The 17920-nt window shown below is 37.8% G+C and overlaps 1 protein-coding gene across 3 annotated transcripts in view; it reads right to left on the bottom strand.

Annotated features, from left to right (window-relative positions):
- The window catches only part of ZCCHC17 (zinc finger CCHC-type containing 17), a 47693-nt gene that overhangs the window by 18840 nt on the left and 10933 nt on the right, over nt 1-17920 (bottom strand). For all 3 annotated transcript variants that reach the window (XM_043909538.1, XM_043909539.1, XM_043909540.1), the window contains exons 3-5: nt 14083-14140; nt 4860-4960; nt 3354-3445 (exon numbers count right to left, since the gene is read on the bottom strand). In XM_043909538.1, coding sequence (XP_043765473.1) covers nt 3354-3445; nt 4860-4960; nt 14083-14140 — 251 coding nt within the window. The remainder of the gene's footprint in view (nt 1-3353; nt 3446-4859; nt 4961-14082; nt 14141-17920) is intronic.

Here is a 17920-nt window from a genome sequence, read left to right as displayed (position 1 = left end):
CTTGGTATTGCCATTGTACTTCAAATAGAATAGGAGTCCAATAAACATTTGTCAAATAATAAGTAAATGGATACACTAACTAAACAACTACTATACATCAGGCATTATGTGAGATAAGAAAGATAAGAGGTGGCCTCTGCCTCATGGCTTTTATATAGTCTTTCAAAAGAAAGAGTGTGGGGGACTTCCCAGGTAGTCCAGTGGTTAAGACTCCATGCTTTCATGGCAGGGAGCATGAGTTTGATTCCTGGTCAGGGAACTATGATCCCTGCATGGCATGCAGAATGGCCAAAAAATTTAAAACAAATTAAAAAATAAAAAAAGAAAAGGTATGATAATCTCAGATACTAGAGGAAAAATGAAGAAATATTTAAAAACAATAACTACAAGTAGTTGCTATATGTTAAATTTCTACTATAGATTAGACAAGAAAGTGAAAGTCGCTCACTCCTATCCGACTCTTTGTGACCCCATGGACTATACAGTCCATGGAATAGCCTTTCCCTTCCCTTCTAAGCTAAGGCTCTTTCTAAACAAGATTTAATTCAAACCATACCATCATTTCTATTACACCAAGATGTAGGTGCCATTCTCTTGGTACAGTGAAGATATACCTTCACTGAGGTTCAGAAAGCCTAGGTAATCTCTTCAGGGTCATACACTAGCCTGGAGCAGAACTAGGGCTCTTTCTGATTCAAGTCTAACACTAAAACCTGTCATCATTCCATTATAGTCTACAACAAAATACAAATAGTTTACAACAAAAGTTACTGTTCAGCCTTTTGGTCATTACTAGAAATAGCCCATACATAGAAACATGTATAACATAAAACCAAGGGGTCCTTTCCTTTCGATTTTCTTCCCTCATTGTAAGAAAGAGATGCAGCTCTTTTATCTTGTTTTATATTTTTACCCTTTTAAGAGTGGCTTTAGGAAATTTCACTGCTTTTTAATGTGTCTGTATAGACAGGACTCTTTGGAGCAGAAATAATTTATTACAATGCAATCAGTAAATATCACACTTAACATTTCTGAGCTCAGAATTATAAAAAATTTCAAATGTAAAGTATTTGTCAATAATTAGCCCTACCCAAAAACAAAAACTCAGCCCTTCAAACCTGTCAACATTTAGAGACTAAACTACAGTAATATGAAAAATTCTAAGTCACATTCAACACCTAGAAGCATCATGTGGGGAAAACAATATTAGTTTTAACATCAGAGAGACCTGGATTCAACCCACCATAACTTGTTATACAATTACAGGCAAGTTATCACCAAGTATCAAGCTAGAAACTAAGAAAATAAAGTAAAATGGAAATAATGGCCACTTTGCAGGTTGTTATAAGAATTAGACACATTAATGTACATGAATCACCTTGCCTAAGTCTGACATATAGTATGTATTCAATAAATATTACTTCCCTTCCTTCATATTCAAAATTATTTTTTTTTCAGAACTATAAACATAAGGGCTTCTAAACACTGCATTGGCAAGACCCCACTCAAACAACACTTTTTTTTTTCTTATTTAAAAAAATTAAATAACATTATGGCCACTAAGAGCACCAAATTAGCATGAAATAAACAATGTGATATTTTATGTAAGAAGCAATAAAATAATGTCATGGTCAACCTGAGGATAAACATATAATTTTAGTTGGCTTTCTGAAACACTAAAAACAATTCATAAACCCCTCAGCCTCCTTCAAGGGATATTAAAGATCTAGGAACCCCTGATTAGAAACCACTTGTGAAGTGAAAGTCGCTCAGTCATGTTCAACTCTTTGCGACCCCATAGGCTATACAGTCTACAGAATCCTCCAGGCCAGAATACTGGAGCGGGTAACCTTTCCCTTCTCCAGGGGATCTTCCCAACCCAGGGATCAAACCCAGGTGTCCCGCATTGCAGGCGGACTCTTTATCAGCTGAGCCACAAGGGAAGCCCAAGAATACTGGAGTGGGTAGCCTATCCCTTCTCCAGCAGATCATCCCAACCCAGGAATCAAACCGGGGTCTCCTGCATTGCAGGTGGATTCTTTACCAACTGAGATACCAGGGAAGCCCTAGAAATCACTGGCACACCCTAATTTTACTGAGCTTCACAGATACTGTGTTTTCTACAATTTGAAGGCAACCCTGTATTAAGTCTACTGGCATTATTTTTCCAACTGTATTTGCTCACTTTATGTCTCAGTGTCAAATGAGGTAATTTGGCAGTATTTCAAACTTTTTCATCATCATTGTTATTTCATTTGTTATAGTGATCTCTGATAATACTATTGTCATCATTTCAGCACTTTTTAGTAATAAAGTATTTTTTAATTAAGGTATACATATTGCTTTTTAGACACTGTGATATTGCACACTTAGTAGACTACAATATACTTTTATATGCACTGGGAAATCAAAAAATTCATGTGACTCACTTTATTAAGGTATTTGCTTTATGTGGTGCTCTGGAACTGAAACCACAGGATCTCAGAGCTATGCCTGTATTCAAGAAAGATTCTGAGACAGCAAATTCCACGCATCACCAGATAGTATCCTACAGAGGAAATCTATTCATAAATGAAAAGTCAGAAGAGGCTGATTCATGTCAATGTATGGCAAAAACCACTACAATACTGTAAATCAATTAGCCTCCAACTAATAAAAATAAATGGAAAAAAAAAAAAGAAAAGTCAGAAGAGCTAGTGAAAGTACGGTGTTGTGTTCGGGACACAGCACATCCCAAGATGCAGCAGTCTAAAACCCCACTGGAGTTGTCCCTCGTGCATGGTCTCTGCCTTTTTTCAGTCCCAGAGCTAGAGGAAAGGCAGTTAACAAGTACCTCATGATGAATGCTTTTTGGCTAACTGGTTAAAGGGCCGAAGCAGAAAAAGAATAAGGGAAAGGAAACTAAATCATTGACAGAGCACTTCTATGCTAGGAGCAGCATATTTGCATTTCATCTTAGTGTTATCTACAACACTTTCTGGGCTTCCTTGGTGGCTCAGATGGTAAAGAACTTGCCATCAATGCAGGAGACCTGGGTTCGATCCCTGGGTCAGGAAGGCTCTGGAGAAGGAAATGGCTACCCACCCCAGTATTCTTGCCTGGAAAATCCCATGAATAGAGAAGCCTGGTGGGTTATAGTCCATGGGGTCACAAGAGTCGGACACAACTGAATAACTAAGCGCGCACACACACACACACACACACACACAACACTTTCTACCTCTAAAAACCAAAGATCACATAATTCATCAATATCACAGTCTACAAACAGTGGAGTTTCCAGGTGGGCCTGATTCACTATATCATTCTGTGGTTTGAAAAGTTATTTTAACCATTCCAAACCTTTTACCTACTCAATGATAACGTTGTTGGGATCAAGGTCCTTCCCAGTCCCTTGGTTGACAACCTTCATGGAGAGGGATACTTTTATCCTATCATTTTTCATCTGAAAAATACAAAAGCAAAATCGGCAAAAGCTCAAAGTACATCATTTGGACTGTTGGTCTAAAATTATCTAAGAATTGGAAGTTTTTATCATGTATCTAACATTGAGTTCCTCTAATGGTCAAGGTCCTGTGCTAGGAACATTTTGGGTACTAATAAGCATAACAGGAAAATTCTATGGCAAAGGCATTTCTGGAAATGGTTTTATCATTCTTGACCCTCCTTAGGGGAAAGACAAAAATGATTGCTCAGAAAGCCGGGGCCTGTGTAAGTAACCAGGCAAAAATTAAAGCTGTTTTTTTTTTATATAGTTCAGTGTAATAATCGGTTCAGAGATCCATGAGCATAGAATAGATTTCATAACATTCCAGTGGACTAGATCTCCTTTTGGACTTTGTCTAAAAGCTTCTTAAACATGAAGTCAACTAACAGTGTCTTTAAATATGAAGACAGTTGTTAGCCACATTGGTCTTCTTTTGCTTCCTTCAGCACTTGAAGGCCTCTACAATTTTGGGTCTTTATCAGTTACTCTCTTTGCCTGGAATATGCTTTTCTCAACTTTTCACATGACTGGCTCCTTTTCCTTTGGGTCTCAGATCATATACAACCACCACTCCCCCAAAAGTCTGTTTCTGACCATTTTATCTCAATCAACCTCCACATCATTTGACCCTACACAGCACTTACTGTAACCTGTAGTTACTTTTAATTATTTTAGTTTGCTTACTTATCTCCTCTTGTATAGAATGTATATCCTACACAAATTCCATAACCACTAAAGTCATTTATATCTGATTTACTAACTCTTGTATCCCTCAGACCTAGTATATATTAAGCACTCAAATACTGTTGAATATCTCTTTCAGGACTGTCTCCTCTGCCATTCTCGAGGAGAAGAGCAGGTCTCAGTGTGCGTGAACATCACTCCAGTGGTCTGAACAGACCCACAAACCCTCAAGTGAGCTGCTGTTAACAGGGTCCTACAGCATTTTCTCACTTTCCCTCACATAGCACGGTGTCAGGTATTATGAAAAATGACTGTAAACTCTATGTTCTTTTTTGTTTTGTTCCAAATCGAAGTGTATTTGGAAGTTTTCTACTAAAAGACAGTTTCATAGATTTAAGTTTTCTTCTCTCTTTTTGGTTCTTTTTTTTTCCCTCCACATCCATCATTTAGATGAACTACAGGGAGGGAAGTTTTATAGATAAGTACTTACTGGACTACACTTATTATAGTTCACACTATCCTTCTGAGTTTGCATGACAGACAGATAGCCAAAAGGTTTAAATTCAGGTCAGATTATCAGAAAGAGTTAACAACATATACACACTCATGAAATATCACCATGAAAAACTCAGAAAATCCCAGCTTTACTTAATAGTTTCTAACCAGTTAAAGTTGCACAGAACTTTACCTCTCGGCCAATAAGTTTCACCCACACTTTGTCTCCAACATCTACTATCTCAGAGGGCTTATCCACGCGACAGGATGACATGTGAGTTCGATGGACCAGACCTGGGCACAAGAAGAAAAAAAGCAGTGGGCATGTCTGGTATTCCTCCTCTAAGTAACACAGTAAAGAGACAATGGGAGTTGGGGATTCACTGAAAAAGTTTTCATTAGTTTAAAACTGCAAATTAAAACAATTTGAGATGACTTTTTATACCTAATCAAATAACAAATATTCTTTAAAATAATGCTTAATTATAGAGTAGAGATGTAGAGATGTGATACAACAGCTATATTTATATGATACTGGTAAAAATACAAGTTGGTAAAATTCTTTGAAAACAAAAGGCATAAAGATGTTTATACCTTTGGTGCAAAAAAATACCACTGGAATTTTTCCAAAAGAAAAATTCAATAGAGGCAAAAATTTATGGCATATAAAAATACCTGCAGTATTATTATCTACAAAGGTTAAAAATAAAAATTATGACAAAATGTAAATGACCAATACTTGGAAAACAGCTTGATAAATTATGATAAATCTTTCATAAAAGAGTAAGCAGCCATTTAAATTAGTTATAAAAAATAATTATGATGTTAAGTGAAAAAAATAAAAATAAGGTTGCCATTTTTAATCTATTAAATTAGCAAAATATTTAGAAGAGAATAATATCCAGTGTTGATATAAATATAGTAAAATAAGAAATACTGCTGAAGCTAACATAAATTTTTAGAAATCACTTAGCAGTGGCTATCAAGAGTGATAAAAATATTTAATAAAATTAACAGACATCCTTTTCCTTGTCTATCCAAGGTCATTTTCTGGGAGAACCACCTTCCTTACATTCTGAAATAATCTGGTCAGTCCTTGTAGTTTGGTTGGAGCTGATCCAACCCCCAACTGTGGGGCTATGACACAGGCATCAAGGTACTTCATTCCCCAGGCCACAGCAACTGATTGGTTCAGGGACAGACAGATACTAGCTAAATCAAATCTTTCTCAAGACTTCTGTCAGGATTATAAATTACAAGAAGTTACCAATGCCCATCTTTACCACCAGGTGGCAAGAGTCAGCCAGACGGAAGCAAAGAAGAGCCTGCATAAACAAGAGACAAAGCCCTGAAGGCATAAGCTAAGCACCGGATCCAGCCCTAGTGGAAGCTAGATTTATTAATATCTTACACTGCCCAGGGAAATTAGCCAGAAATTTGCAAAATGTTTCTCCTGCATTTCTGTCCCTAGCAACCAAGAGTTCTAGTAATTAACTTGACCCATAATCACTTCTGAGACCAATAAAAAAATCTTATACATAGAAAAATCTACATGTACCTAGAAAAGTGATTTACGTCAAAATATTCAATGTATTTTTAAGACAAAGAAAAGAATGGAAACAACCAAATATCCAGCAATAGGGTAACGGCTAAGTCAACTACGGTACAGCTACTTGACAGTCCAATAAAAACAATGTTCAAAAGATTATGTAAAAATGCATCAATAATTCATTCTCCTGCAAATATCTGAGTGCCTACTATGTGCCACTATGGCTTCCCTGGTGGCTCAGAGGTTAAGGCATCTGCCTCCAGTGCGGGAGCCCCGGGTTCGATCCCTGGGTTGGGAAGATCCCCTGGAGAAGGAAATGGCAACCCACTCCAGTATTCTTGCCTGGAGAATTGGAGGAGCCTGGTAGGCTACAGTCCACAGGGTCACAAAGAGTCGGACACGACTGAGCGACTTCACTTTCACTACGTGCCACACACTGTAGGAAACAGCATTTCTCATTTAAATAATGAAAATGCTTAAAACAGATTCCAAAAATTAGAAAGGAATAATCCAAAATGCTATAGCAATGGTTATACTAGGGTATAGGATTACAGGTTAATTTTTATTTTCAAATGTTCTAATAATAGAGAAAACTCTATTCTGAGGGAAATGAATATAATAAATACTTATTCTGAATGAAAATAAACCTGGAATCTAAAGAAAAAATAATAAGTCAAAGATTTATGTCCAAAAAACTTGCCCTCCCTGAAGTTTCCTGAGAGAATTACTAACCTTCATTCTCAATCTCTCTCTCACACACGCACACACAAGCTGTCAGCATACGCCTGTAACAAAGTACCCGCCATCCGTGTCTGGAGCTCCTGTGGGAAGCCGCTCCTTTCTCTGCTCATGCTTCCTGGGTCTCTCAGACCTACTTCAGCTGATTCGGGAGGCTGACAGTCTATCTTTCAGTACTGCCAAAGCCAAAATGCTTTATATACATTATATAACCCATGTTTTAAATTTTAGACCATCATATAATCTTTAAATTGGATAAAATTCATGGATCTTGGATCTTTTCTTTTTCATGATCAAGTAATGAGCAGAGTAACCTAATTAGAAAACCCAGAGGAAATTCAGATGCCCTAAAGGAAAGGGAAACCTCTCATTTTGACATCTTTTTGGCTGCAACTGTCCTCTAATTCTAAACTTCACTTTTTTCCTGAACTGCAAATGGAAGTTGTGAAGGAAATTAATGGTGAACCTAATATACTTGAGAGAACATTTTCTTTCCTGAAACAGGTCTATTTATTGGAATACCACAAAGAAAAAATGAGTTAACCATTTGTTCTCCTATGTGATTCCAAAGTAGGATATTTTTTGGCCCAAGCATCTCTTAAATATGGCATTTTGCAAAGCATTAATAATGAAAAATTATAAACAACTTAAAATGATTATATGATACATGTGAATGATAAACTAATGCCATTTAAATGTTTACAAAAAGTACTTTAAAAGACAAAAAAATGTTTAACATTCATTAAGTGTAAAAACTACAAAATATATACACAGGATATAATCTTAATTTCCGTATGTTCATTTCTATGTACATATGTGACTATAAAGAAATACAGTGAAATGTTAACAGCACCTATCTCTGTGCGGTAGTAATGATATTTGCTTTGGTAGGTTGTCTCTTATTATTCCATAAGCATGAATATTTTTAACCATAAAAAATGTTAACTATAAAAACCCAATATATATATATTTATAAACAAAATCTAAACATGATATGTACACTATGATTGAAATTATGTAAAACTATGTCTCATGGACACAGATGAAAAGGGAACATAAAAATTGTTATACTAGTGTGTAGGATTTTTATAGTTGAAACTTAATGGCTTATCTCCTTCGCTTATTGGGTGAATTAAACAAGAGAAATGGTCGAGCCCACAGTCTTGAATGTAAACGTCAGGTAGGCAGTTGGATGTGTAAGTCCATAGATTAGAGGAAGGGTATAAACTGAAAATACAGTGTAGGAGTCTTCAGCATGCAGATGCTTATATACCAAAATACATTAATCAGACTGTCAATTTAGTGATTGGTTCAGAGATGCACACAATTCACCAAGTTATTAACTTACAATAGAAGATATACTTTTCTTATACCTGGAAGGTTCCAAGTCCTTATCTGGGAAAACTACTCACTGACCCCAGCATCAAATACCTAAAAATCAGATTAATGATTGGAAATTACTTCAACACGGAATAAGAACAAAAGGGAAACAAACGTTTTGCAAGATGTTTCCTGTCCACGAAGGTTTGATGGACTTCCTCATAAAAGAATCCATCTCTCTAGTTCCTATCATCAGATTCATTTCTTCCTTAATAAGGTAGGAAATACTGCCAACTTCAGGCTCTCAGGCTTTCTTTTACTATGTTCCAGAGATTGAAATCTGCTCATATAATCTCTTCCTAGTAGAAAGATACAATCAATTAGATTTCAGTCTATTAAACTGCAATTTCATTCCAATTCTTTTTCCCTGGAATTAAACTCAGATTACCTTGTTGCGAAGTCTTGAATGTTCCCATCTCTTCAGTCACAGATTTATAGGCAATTACCTGGTATATTTCTATCTGTGGCTAATCCTATAGTCTGTATGGGGGATTCATCATTAGTTTCATTCTCAGCCTGAATTCTTGGTAAGTATCTCATTGTTAACCACACACACCACCAATAGTTGGATTAAGTATATATGGTCAGTCAGTTCAGTTCAGTCACTCAGTCGTGTCCGACTCTTTGCGACCCCATGAATCGCAGCACGCCAGGCCTCCCTGTCCATCACCAACTCCCGGAGTTTACTCAAACTCATGTCCGTAGAGTCAGTGATGCCACCCAGCCATCTCATCCTCTGTCGTCCCCTTCTCCTCCTTCCCCAATCCCTCCCAGCATCAGGGTCTTTTCCAATGAGTCAACTCTTCGCATGAGGTGGCCAAAGTATTGGAGTTTGAGCCTCAGCATCAGTCCTTCCAATGAACACCGAGGACTGATCTCCTTTAGGATGGACTGGTTGGATCTCCTTGCAGTCCTAGTATATATGGTAGAAAACCAAAATAAAACATGAGGCTCCCTCAGTTCGTACTGGATACCTCACTAGATACAGTATGTCCACGCATCCATTTAATCCTTCCTCACACTAGCCCTGTAACATAGGTTCACATGAGGAAATAGTCTAGAAGTAAATTGTCCAAAGTGACAAAGCTGATAAAGAACTGCAATTCAAATGTCTTTGACACTGATATTGATACTTCTCCATTATTTTCTTTATTATCAATCTGTTATCTTTTCAATTAAAAAGAGAAAGATGATCCACAACAGTAGAAACACATCTAATTCTTTTCTAGCAGCCTCTAAAACAGAAATCAACAAAAATGCTTTGCTCATTGTGTCACATGGAGGAAGCAGGCTGTATCTGGATCTCTGACATTAAGTCATAAATGCCCAAAGGGCATATCAAGTCCATCACCATATTCAATAAACCCACTATGATACTTAAACAGAATGAGTCCCAACTGAGTGTCTGCTGGTAAAAGAAAAAAAATTCTGACAACTTGGAAAGAGTTAGAATCTCAACTGCCGTATGAAAAAAACAGAATTAGCCTATTACAGTTCCCTTAAAAATATTCTCCAAACTGTTTTAGGTTCACCATTAATTTTACAAACTTCACTGACAATAAAGGAAAGAGGTAAAAATTACAACCCATTAGAGGTCAGCTGCAGCCAAAAAACATCAAAATAAGGTTTCCTTTACCTCTGGGACATATGAATTTCCTCTCTAGACTTTTCAAGTTAAATTATTGAGCTGGTCAAAAAGTTCATTTGGGTTTTGTTACAGAAAAACCCAGAATGAACTTTTTTGGCTAACTGAGTATCTTCAATCAGCAATTTACAACAATAATGTAAGCAAATAAATTAAAGTGCTTGCACATCCTTTATCTTGTTGGAATTAGGGATTCATTCAGACATTTACTAAACATCCACCATACTATAAGCAAAAATGGATCCAAGGATGAGTAAGACATGATCCTGCCAGTCAAGAAACTCTAAAAATAACACACATGGTCCCATTTCACAGATAAGGAAACTAAGGCTCAAGGACTAAGCAACCTACTGTAGTCAAGAAACTACTAAGTGGTAGAGCTAGGACTAGGATTTATTGTTTCATTTAATAAAATTGGCTGAACATCCCTTATATCTCAGGTGCTGTAGCAGGCCCTGACTCGTCCCAGTAGCCTAACTATTACACAGCTCAGAGGATTAACTGAAACTTCACTCATTTTATTATACTATATTGTAATTTCTTTACACCTCTTGACTGTGAACAATCTGAGAGCAGCAGGGACTATGTTTTCTTATCTCTGTTCCCACATAACACAGTGACCAAAACATAGAACTCAGTAATCATTTGTTAAACCTGAATTCACTGCTAAAAATATTTGCACTTCTACCACAAGCAAGGCACTTTAAAAGTGCAACAATGAATAATCTCTACTCTTAAAATTTTGTAGTTTAGTGCTGGTGGGAAGAGGATAGTAGAGAAAGAAAGAACTTCATAAACATATAGGGCTGCACTGTCCACCACAATAGTCACTAGCTACAGATGTTTTAAGTTTGAATTTGATCAAAACAAACAAAATTTAAAAGTCAGTAGGCTACTGTATTAAACAACAGATGTGGTATAATATAAAAATATATTTGGTCTTTGTCCCTGCTCCCTACACAGAACTCTCAAAACTCTTAGAATTTCCCTAGTGATAGTGATGTCTTTGTAATTCATAATAAGCCTCTTTTGATCATACTAGAGCTTATGCTAAAGAGGGGGCTTTTCTGTGGGGACCCTTGATAATTCTTGGATGGAGCTGTCACCAGAAAGACCAAGTGATGAAAGGATTGGAACTTTCAGCTCCACTGACCTCCAGGAAAGACAGAGAGGGGCTGGAGATAGCTCTATAAAAACCTTTAAACAATGACAGCCAGAGAGTTTATGGGTTGGTGAACACATCAGCTTGTTGGAAGGTGGTATGCCAGAGGACATGGAAGCTCTGTGAACTCCCCACTCCTGTATCTTGCCCTATGCATCTCTGCCGTTTGGCTGCTTGCTGCTTGCATTCTTTCTAATAAACTGGCAAACAAAAGGAAAGTGTTTTCCTGAGATCTGTGAGCCATTTTAGCAAATTATTAAACTCATAGAGGGGAGGTTGAGAGAACTCCTGGTTCACAGCAAAGTATCGACTGGAGACATATTTAATATGTCTTTTGTTACCCAAACATTATTGACCAGAAATGTTTCAATTCTCCAACCAGTTGGCGCCTGGAGAACTGGCTGGTGTTAGACAACACATCAGATAAAGAACATTTCCATCACTGTGGAAAGTTCTATCAGACAGTACAAAAGAGGGGAAAGAAAATCTAGTTTAGATCTGAATACTAGGAAGCAGTCTTTAACTCAGTAGTGATTTAAAAACTCTAAAAATAGAAATCGGAGAAAAATAAATCAAATTAGAGTCTACCTTCCTGACAGATGTTAAAATCTAGAGACCATTTATTTCATAACTCAGTCTTTTCAGGACTGGACTTAATTAATAATCTTCTTCCATTTAAGGGCAGAGAAAGTACACTGTGGAAAAGTTAACTGCTCAAGTTACACAATGAACCTACAGAAGTGCCCAGGATTAGAACTTGTGGAGTTTCCATCTAATGGTTTGGCTCCCTGAGCTCTCCCACCAAGACTCCCACAGTTGTCAGACTGACAGATTCACTTGTAAACTGGCAGCCACGATCTGACAGGCATCATCTGACAGGGTATGGATATAAGTGAGTTGAAGACTAACTGCTGGAAGGTGGCAGGCCTTTAACCCTCACACAGTCACCAAAGTGTCACATAAATGCTCAAGTAAGGATGGGACTTTCAGGTATTGGTGGCTATGGCAAGTACTCTGACAAGAAAATCTGTCTTCAGATCTAAAGAGGTGCATACCATACAGGGATGAGGATGAGTTTCATGTCACTAAATCTCAGCCAACATGAAAGGAGAAATTTTATTACAGATTGCCGATTGCTAGCTTGGAAACTATTAGAAAGCTATTTCTAATTAGCTAAGATGCAGTTTGCAGCAGAGTAGTCTCCAAAGCTAAAGGCAAGGTCAGCTTTTATAAAACAACAACAAAAATTTTTTTTAATTGCAAATAGCAAAAGTTCCTTTTTAAAAAATAATCTTATAGTATAGTTGATTTACAAAGTTGTGTTTAATTTTTGCTGTACACAAACTGTGACAGCTTCCTTTCCATCTCTCTTTAGCAAACCAAGCTCCCTAGAGGTGACCACAGCTAATTTGTTGACTATTCTTTCAGACTTTCTTCTAAACATATACAATGACATTTAAAATACATAAATATATGTTGTCGTGGTTAAGTCACTAAGTTGTGTCCGACTCTTTTGCAATCCCATGGACTTTAGCCCACCAGGCTCCTCTGTGTATGGGATTTCCCAGGGAAGAATACTGGAGTGGGTTGACATTTCTGCCTCCAGGGGATCTTCCTGACCCAGGGATGGAATATGGCACTTGCATTGGCAGGTGGATTCTGTACCACTGAGCTACCTCAGAAGCCATAGGCATATGTGAACATGCCTTAAAAGGGGGAGAGGGAGATAAGCAATTTGGAGTGATTGATAATAGGTTATTGTCACATAAGCATGCTCATGCTCAGTCGTGTCCAACTCTGCGACCCCACAAACTGTAGCCCACCAGGCTCCTCTGTCCATGGGATTTCCCAGGCAAGAATACTGGAGTAAGTTGACATTTTCTTCTCCAGGGGATGTTCCCAACCCAGGGATTGAACCTGGGTCTCCTGCATTGCAGGCAGATTCTTTACCACTATACCACCTGGGAAGCCAAATAATAGGTACAGAGTTTCTTTTGTATGACAAAAATGGTATCAAACTAGATTGTGGTGATGGTTGCAAAATTCTGTGACTATACTAAAAACTACTGAGCTGTGCACTCTGAATGAAATGTAGATCTGTGAATTATATCTTAATAAAGCTGTTAAAAATGTTATATAAATGGAACCGTAATACAGGTAATCTTTTGGGATTAGTTTTTTTCACTCAGTATGATTCTCTGGAAATGAATCTAGATCATTGCATATTTTGATACTTCATTTTCATTCCTTTGTATTGCAGAGCAGTATTCCATTGTATGGATATATCACAGTTATATTTTTAATCAATATCGAGAATGAGCATCTTCTAAGATATTTATTGTTCAACTGCTGTTTTTTCACCTATGAATTCACCTGACCATGCTATAACCTAGCTCAAACATTCTGAGCAGGTCACCATTCTACAGAATCTACTTAACACAATTATTTGGAGACACAAATAAAACTATAGATACAAAAAGGATTCTCTAAAAATGTTCAATAGATACCTATCAATTATGAAGAAAGTTTAAAGCATTTTATGTATATAAATTTGTACTGGTTACAATACTATTTCCTTTCCCTATGCCACATACTAGAAAACTCACAATGTTGGTCTCAGAGAATAAGTAGCTTGCTCTCCCCCAAATCCTAGGTCCAAAGAGGTCAAGTGACTCAACAGGATCACAGGAGAAACTTCGGGAAGAGTTACTTCTAGAAGTGAACACAAGTGGTTATGCCCCCTGCCCTCCCCAGAAGTCAGAAAAACACCATTCTTCAGAGTTAAGGCGTCCTAAAAATGAACTTTAATCAATTGTCTGTATTTGTATCTTTACACTAGAAACAAAAACAAACTACTATCTGAAAAAAGTAGACCTTATAATTAGAGGTGAAAGGAGACAGAGCCAAATGAGAGTGCTGAATTTCAAGTTATTGGTTCCAACCTTGCTTCCGACAGCCTGGGATTTTGATAAAGGCTCCATAGTCTGTGACCATAGCAACCTATAAAAACAAACAAAAAAAGAATCTTTGTCACACAAATGAGCTCTCTCCTGTAGAATTTAACCTTTGAATTTTCACTTGGTACTGACTGCCTGTGTCTGTTGCAAAACTGCCTAAAAGTGATATTCTGTCAAACATTCTTTCTGTTCTTTTGAGATTTAAACTGACAGGTATGTGTGATTCTAATAAAAACATTGGTGAGACTGGAGTTATGTCAGATGGTATGATAATACTTGTTGTTCAGTCACTAAGTCATGTCCAACTCTTTTCGAGGCTTCTCTGTCCTTCACTATCTCCCTGAGTTTGCTCAAATTCATGTCCATTGAGTTTGTGATACCACTCAACCATCCCATCCTCTATCGTCCCCTTTTCCTCCTGCCCTCAATCTTCCCCAGCATCAGGGTCTTTTCCAGTGAGTCAGTTCATTGCATCAGGTGGCCAAAGTATTGAAGCTTCAGCTTCAACATCAGTCCTTCCAATGACTATTCATGGTTGATTTCCTTTAGGACTGACTGGTTTGATCTCCTTGCTCTCCAAGGGACTCTCAGGAATCTTCTCCGACACAATTTGAAAGCATCAATTCTTTGGCACTCAGCCTTCTTTATGGTGTAAGTCTCACATCCATATAAAGTTACAGTTTATATTATCTGGAACGGAGGTCCCCAATCCAAATAGAGAAGTTTAATAATTCGGGTTGGATCGTGTAAGGCATCTCTTTTCCCTGAACTCTGAACCAGTAAGACCATACAGCTTGCTCTATTTCACTCCAAACCAGAGTCTTGGGTTTTATCAAGACAATTAAAGAAAAAGTCATTACACAAACAACATCTGACAGAACTTGAAAAGATATAATCAGAAAAAGAGTTGTCTTTTGCAGAGTTGACCTAAAATAGAGAAGTAAGAGGCTTGATGTTAGTCACTCAGTCATGTTCCCCTGTTTGCGACTCCATGGTCACCAAAATTGATGCTTTCAAACTGTGTTGCTGGAGAAGACTCTTGAGAGTCCCTTGGACAGCAGGGAGATCAAACCAGTCAATCCTAAAGGAAATCAACCCTGATTATTCATTGGAAGGACTGATGCTGAAGCTGAAGCTTCAATACTGTGGCCATCTGATGCAAACAACTAACTCATTAGAAAAGACCCTAATGCTAGGAAACACTGAGGGCAAGAGGAGAAGGGGGCGACAGAGGATGAGATGGTTGGTTGGCATCACTGACCCAATGGACGTGAGTTTGAGCAAACTCAGGGAAATAGTGAAGAGACAGGGAAGTCTGGTGCATGGTGCAATTCATGGGGTAGCAAAGAGTCAGACACAACTTAGTGACTGAATAACAACAAAAGAGGCTTGATGGATCTATGTAATATGCAGGCCATAGGTAACAGAAACATAAGGCCCAAAAGCCTTGTCAAATAAATCATCATCTCAGACTCTACCTCTACTGCTGTCCTCCCCTCTATCCTCTAACCCCTGCTTCCAATTGTGGATTGGGATTAAAGTTGCCACTAAATACTGTACTTGTCACTAAATTCATTATTATTTATAAAATATTCAATACAATGTTACACACATAAACTTTGTTCTTTCCAGTGACTTTAAACTTAGTTGTTTCATCTTGGGCAATCACTGTTTACGCTTAAACATAACTAAAACAAGCGGAACGAAGAAGGGAAAGGGGAAGATAATTTTTGCTGCACCTCTATTCACTGCTACTGCTGCTGCTAAGTCACTTCAGTCGTATCCGACCCTGTGTGACCCCATAGAGGGCAGCCCACCAGGCTCCCCTGTCCCTGGGATTCTCAAGGCAAGAACACTAGAGTGGGTTGCCAGTTCCTTCTCCAATGTGTGAAAGTGAAAAGTGAAAGTGAAGTCACTGAGTCATGTCCGACTCGTAGCGACCCCATGGACTGTAGCCTACCAGGCTCCTCCGTCCATGGGATTTTCCAGGCAAGGGTACTGGAGTGGGGTGCCATTGCCTTCTCCCTTTATTCACTAGCATATACTAAATACTCACTACATGCAAAACACTATTCAAAGTGCTTTACATAATCCTCATGACACCATATAATGTTGGACTATTATTACTCTCATTTGATGGATGACAAAACTGATGCATGGAGAGACCAAGTGTTCAAATACACAATGTTCAAAGCTAATAAGTAGCAGAGCTATAATTTGAATCCAGGGAGTCCTTAATGACACTACAGCTGCTCATGGGTTCCCTTTAACTATAAAACTGTTAACAGCCAAAAGCAATGTGACATTTGTTATCTTATCTGCTCCTGGCAACAATCTTAGGGGTATATACAGTGGGCCCCCATGTTCCAGATGAGGCAAAACAGTTTAGATATAGGAAGAGCCCAGGCTTTGAAATGAAAGATGTAGCTTCTAATCCCAGCTCTGCCACTTCTTACCTGTGGAATCTTGAACAGAACTTGCTTTCCCATTTGTACTCATTTTGCTGCTGCAAATAACGAATCAGGTACTGGTACCCAGCATCCAAAGTACATTCAATAAATTGTAGCTTTCTATTAATTTAAAGTCTAAAACACTGAAGCACAAAAATGCGAGTGACTACTGGAACAGCAAAACAATTAACTTAGATACAGTAGGCACAGAATCTATATCCTCTGACTCTTAATCCAGTGCCTCAAAGTCCACCAAACATCATCACTACTCACTTCAATGTTAGGATAGAAATAGATAAAAACTTCCACTCTCCTCATTCTTAAATGGGCACTTAAACTAACTCTCCAAGACATAGCATTAAGAATGGGTTAAGAACCAACATTTCTAAACTCCTGTTTTAAAATGACAAATATACTATGTTGGGGTAGAGACCAGGTATTCCCAAAGAAACAGGACAATGAGGCAAATACTGTACTTAAAATCAAGGCAAGGTGGGCTTTAGAGATTAGTTGATCCAATCCTGTCATTTTTCAAATGATGAAAGTGAAGACCAGAGACATGAAGTACTTGTCCAAGTTCACAAAGCAAGTTGTTCTCTGTAAAAAGGGCTGCATGGATAAAGAAGATAAAACTTAATATTTTTAGCTACAATAAAAGAAAATCCCTTCTTCTTTCTGGACCAATTAAAGGCACTCTGGCTTTTGCTCCAGGGTTCTAGATAGAGGGCTGAAATGCTTCATATTGTGAAACATCATTATTTAAGGGCATAATTATCTAAACAACTTAAAAGCAGCATCTGGAAATTGAGGCCCAAATCACCTTACTGCTGTAAAAACAGTATCACCTTTCAGTCCTGAAACTTCACTATCACATTATGATCTTTTGTGGAAATATCCTAACAGATCTTAATTTGGCCTATCCCAAAAGAGAAGGTTAATGTGCTCCACAATGGATGCACTCAACTGTTTAGTTAGGAAAACACATTCCTGCCCATTTCTAACACCAGGTGTTTCCATCACTGTGTCTCTTAGGGTGCAGTCAGACTTGAAATTAACAGAATGGCACCTGCCTTAGATGATTACACAGTCTGCCTGGTGTCCCAAGAACAATTACTCAAACAGCTCAGGGGAGAAAATTCAGTAATTATCTCAACTGAACTCAGGGCTTGGGTAAAATGAATTTACCATCTTCAGATTAGACATTGCATCAGCCTTAAAAGTAGTTATTCCCATAATGTAAACAATGAATCTGAGGCTCAGAGACATAAGTTATCTGTCTAAAGTCAGAAAGTTAGAAAGTATCAGGAACAGGTACAGAAGTTTTCTGACTTCTAGTCCAATGTTATTTCCAATTTACCAACACCAATCTTGCT

The sequence above is a fragment of the Cervus elaphus genome, chromosome 8 (assembly GCF_910594005.1).
Source record: "Cervus elaphus chromosome 8, mCerEla1.1, whole genome shotgun sequence".
Lineage (NCBI taxonomy): Eukaryota > Metazoa > Chordata > Mammalia > Artiodactyla > Cervidae > Cervus > Cervus elaphus.
This window is presented reverse-complemented; position numbering and strand designations above follow the sequence as displayed.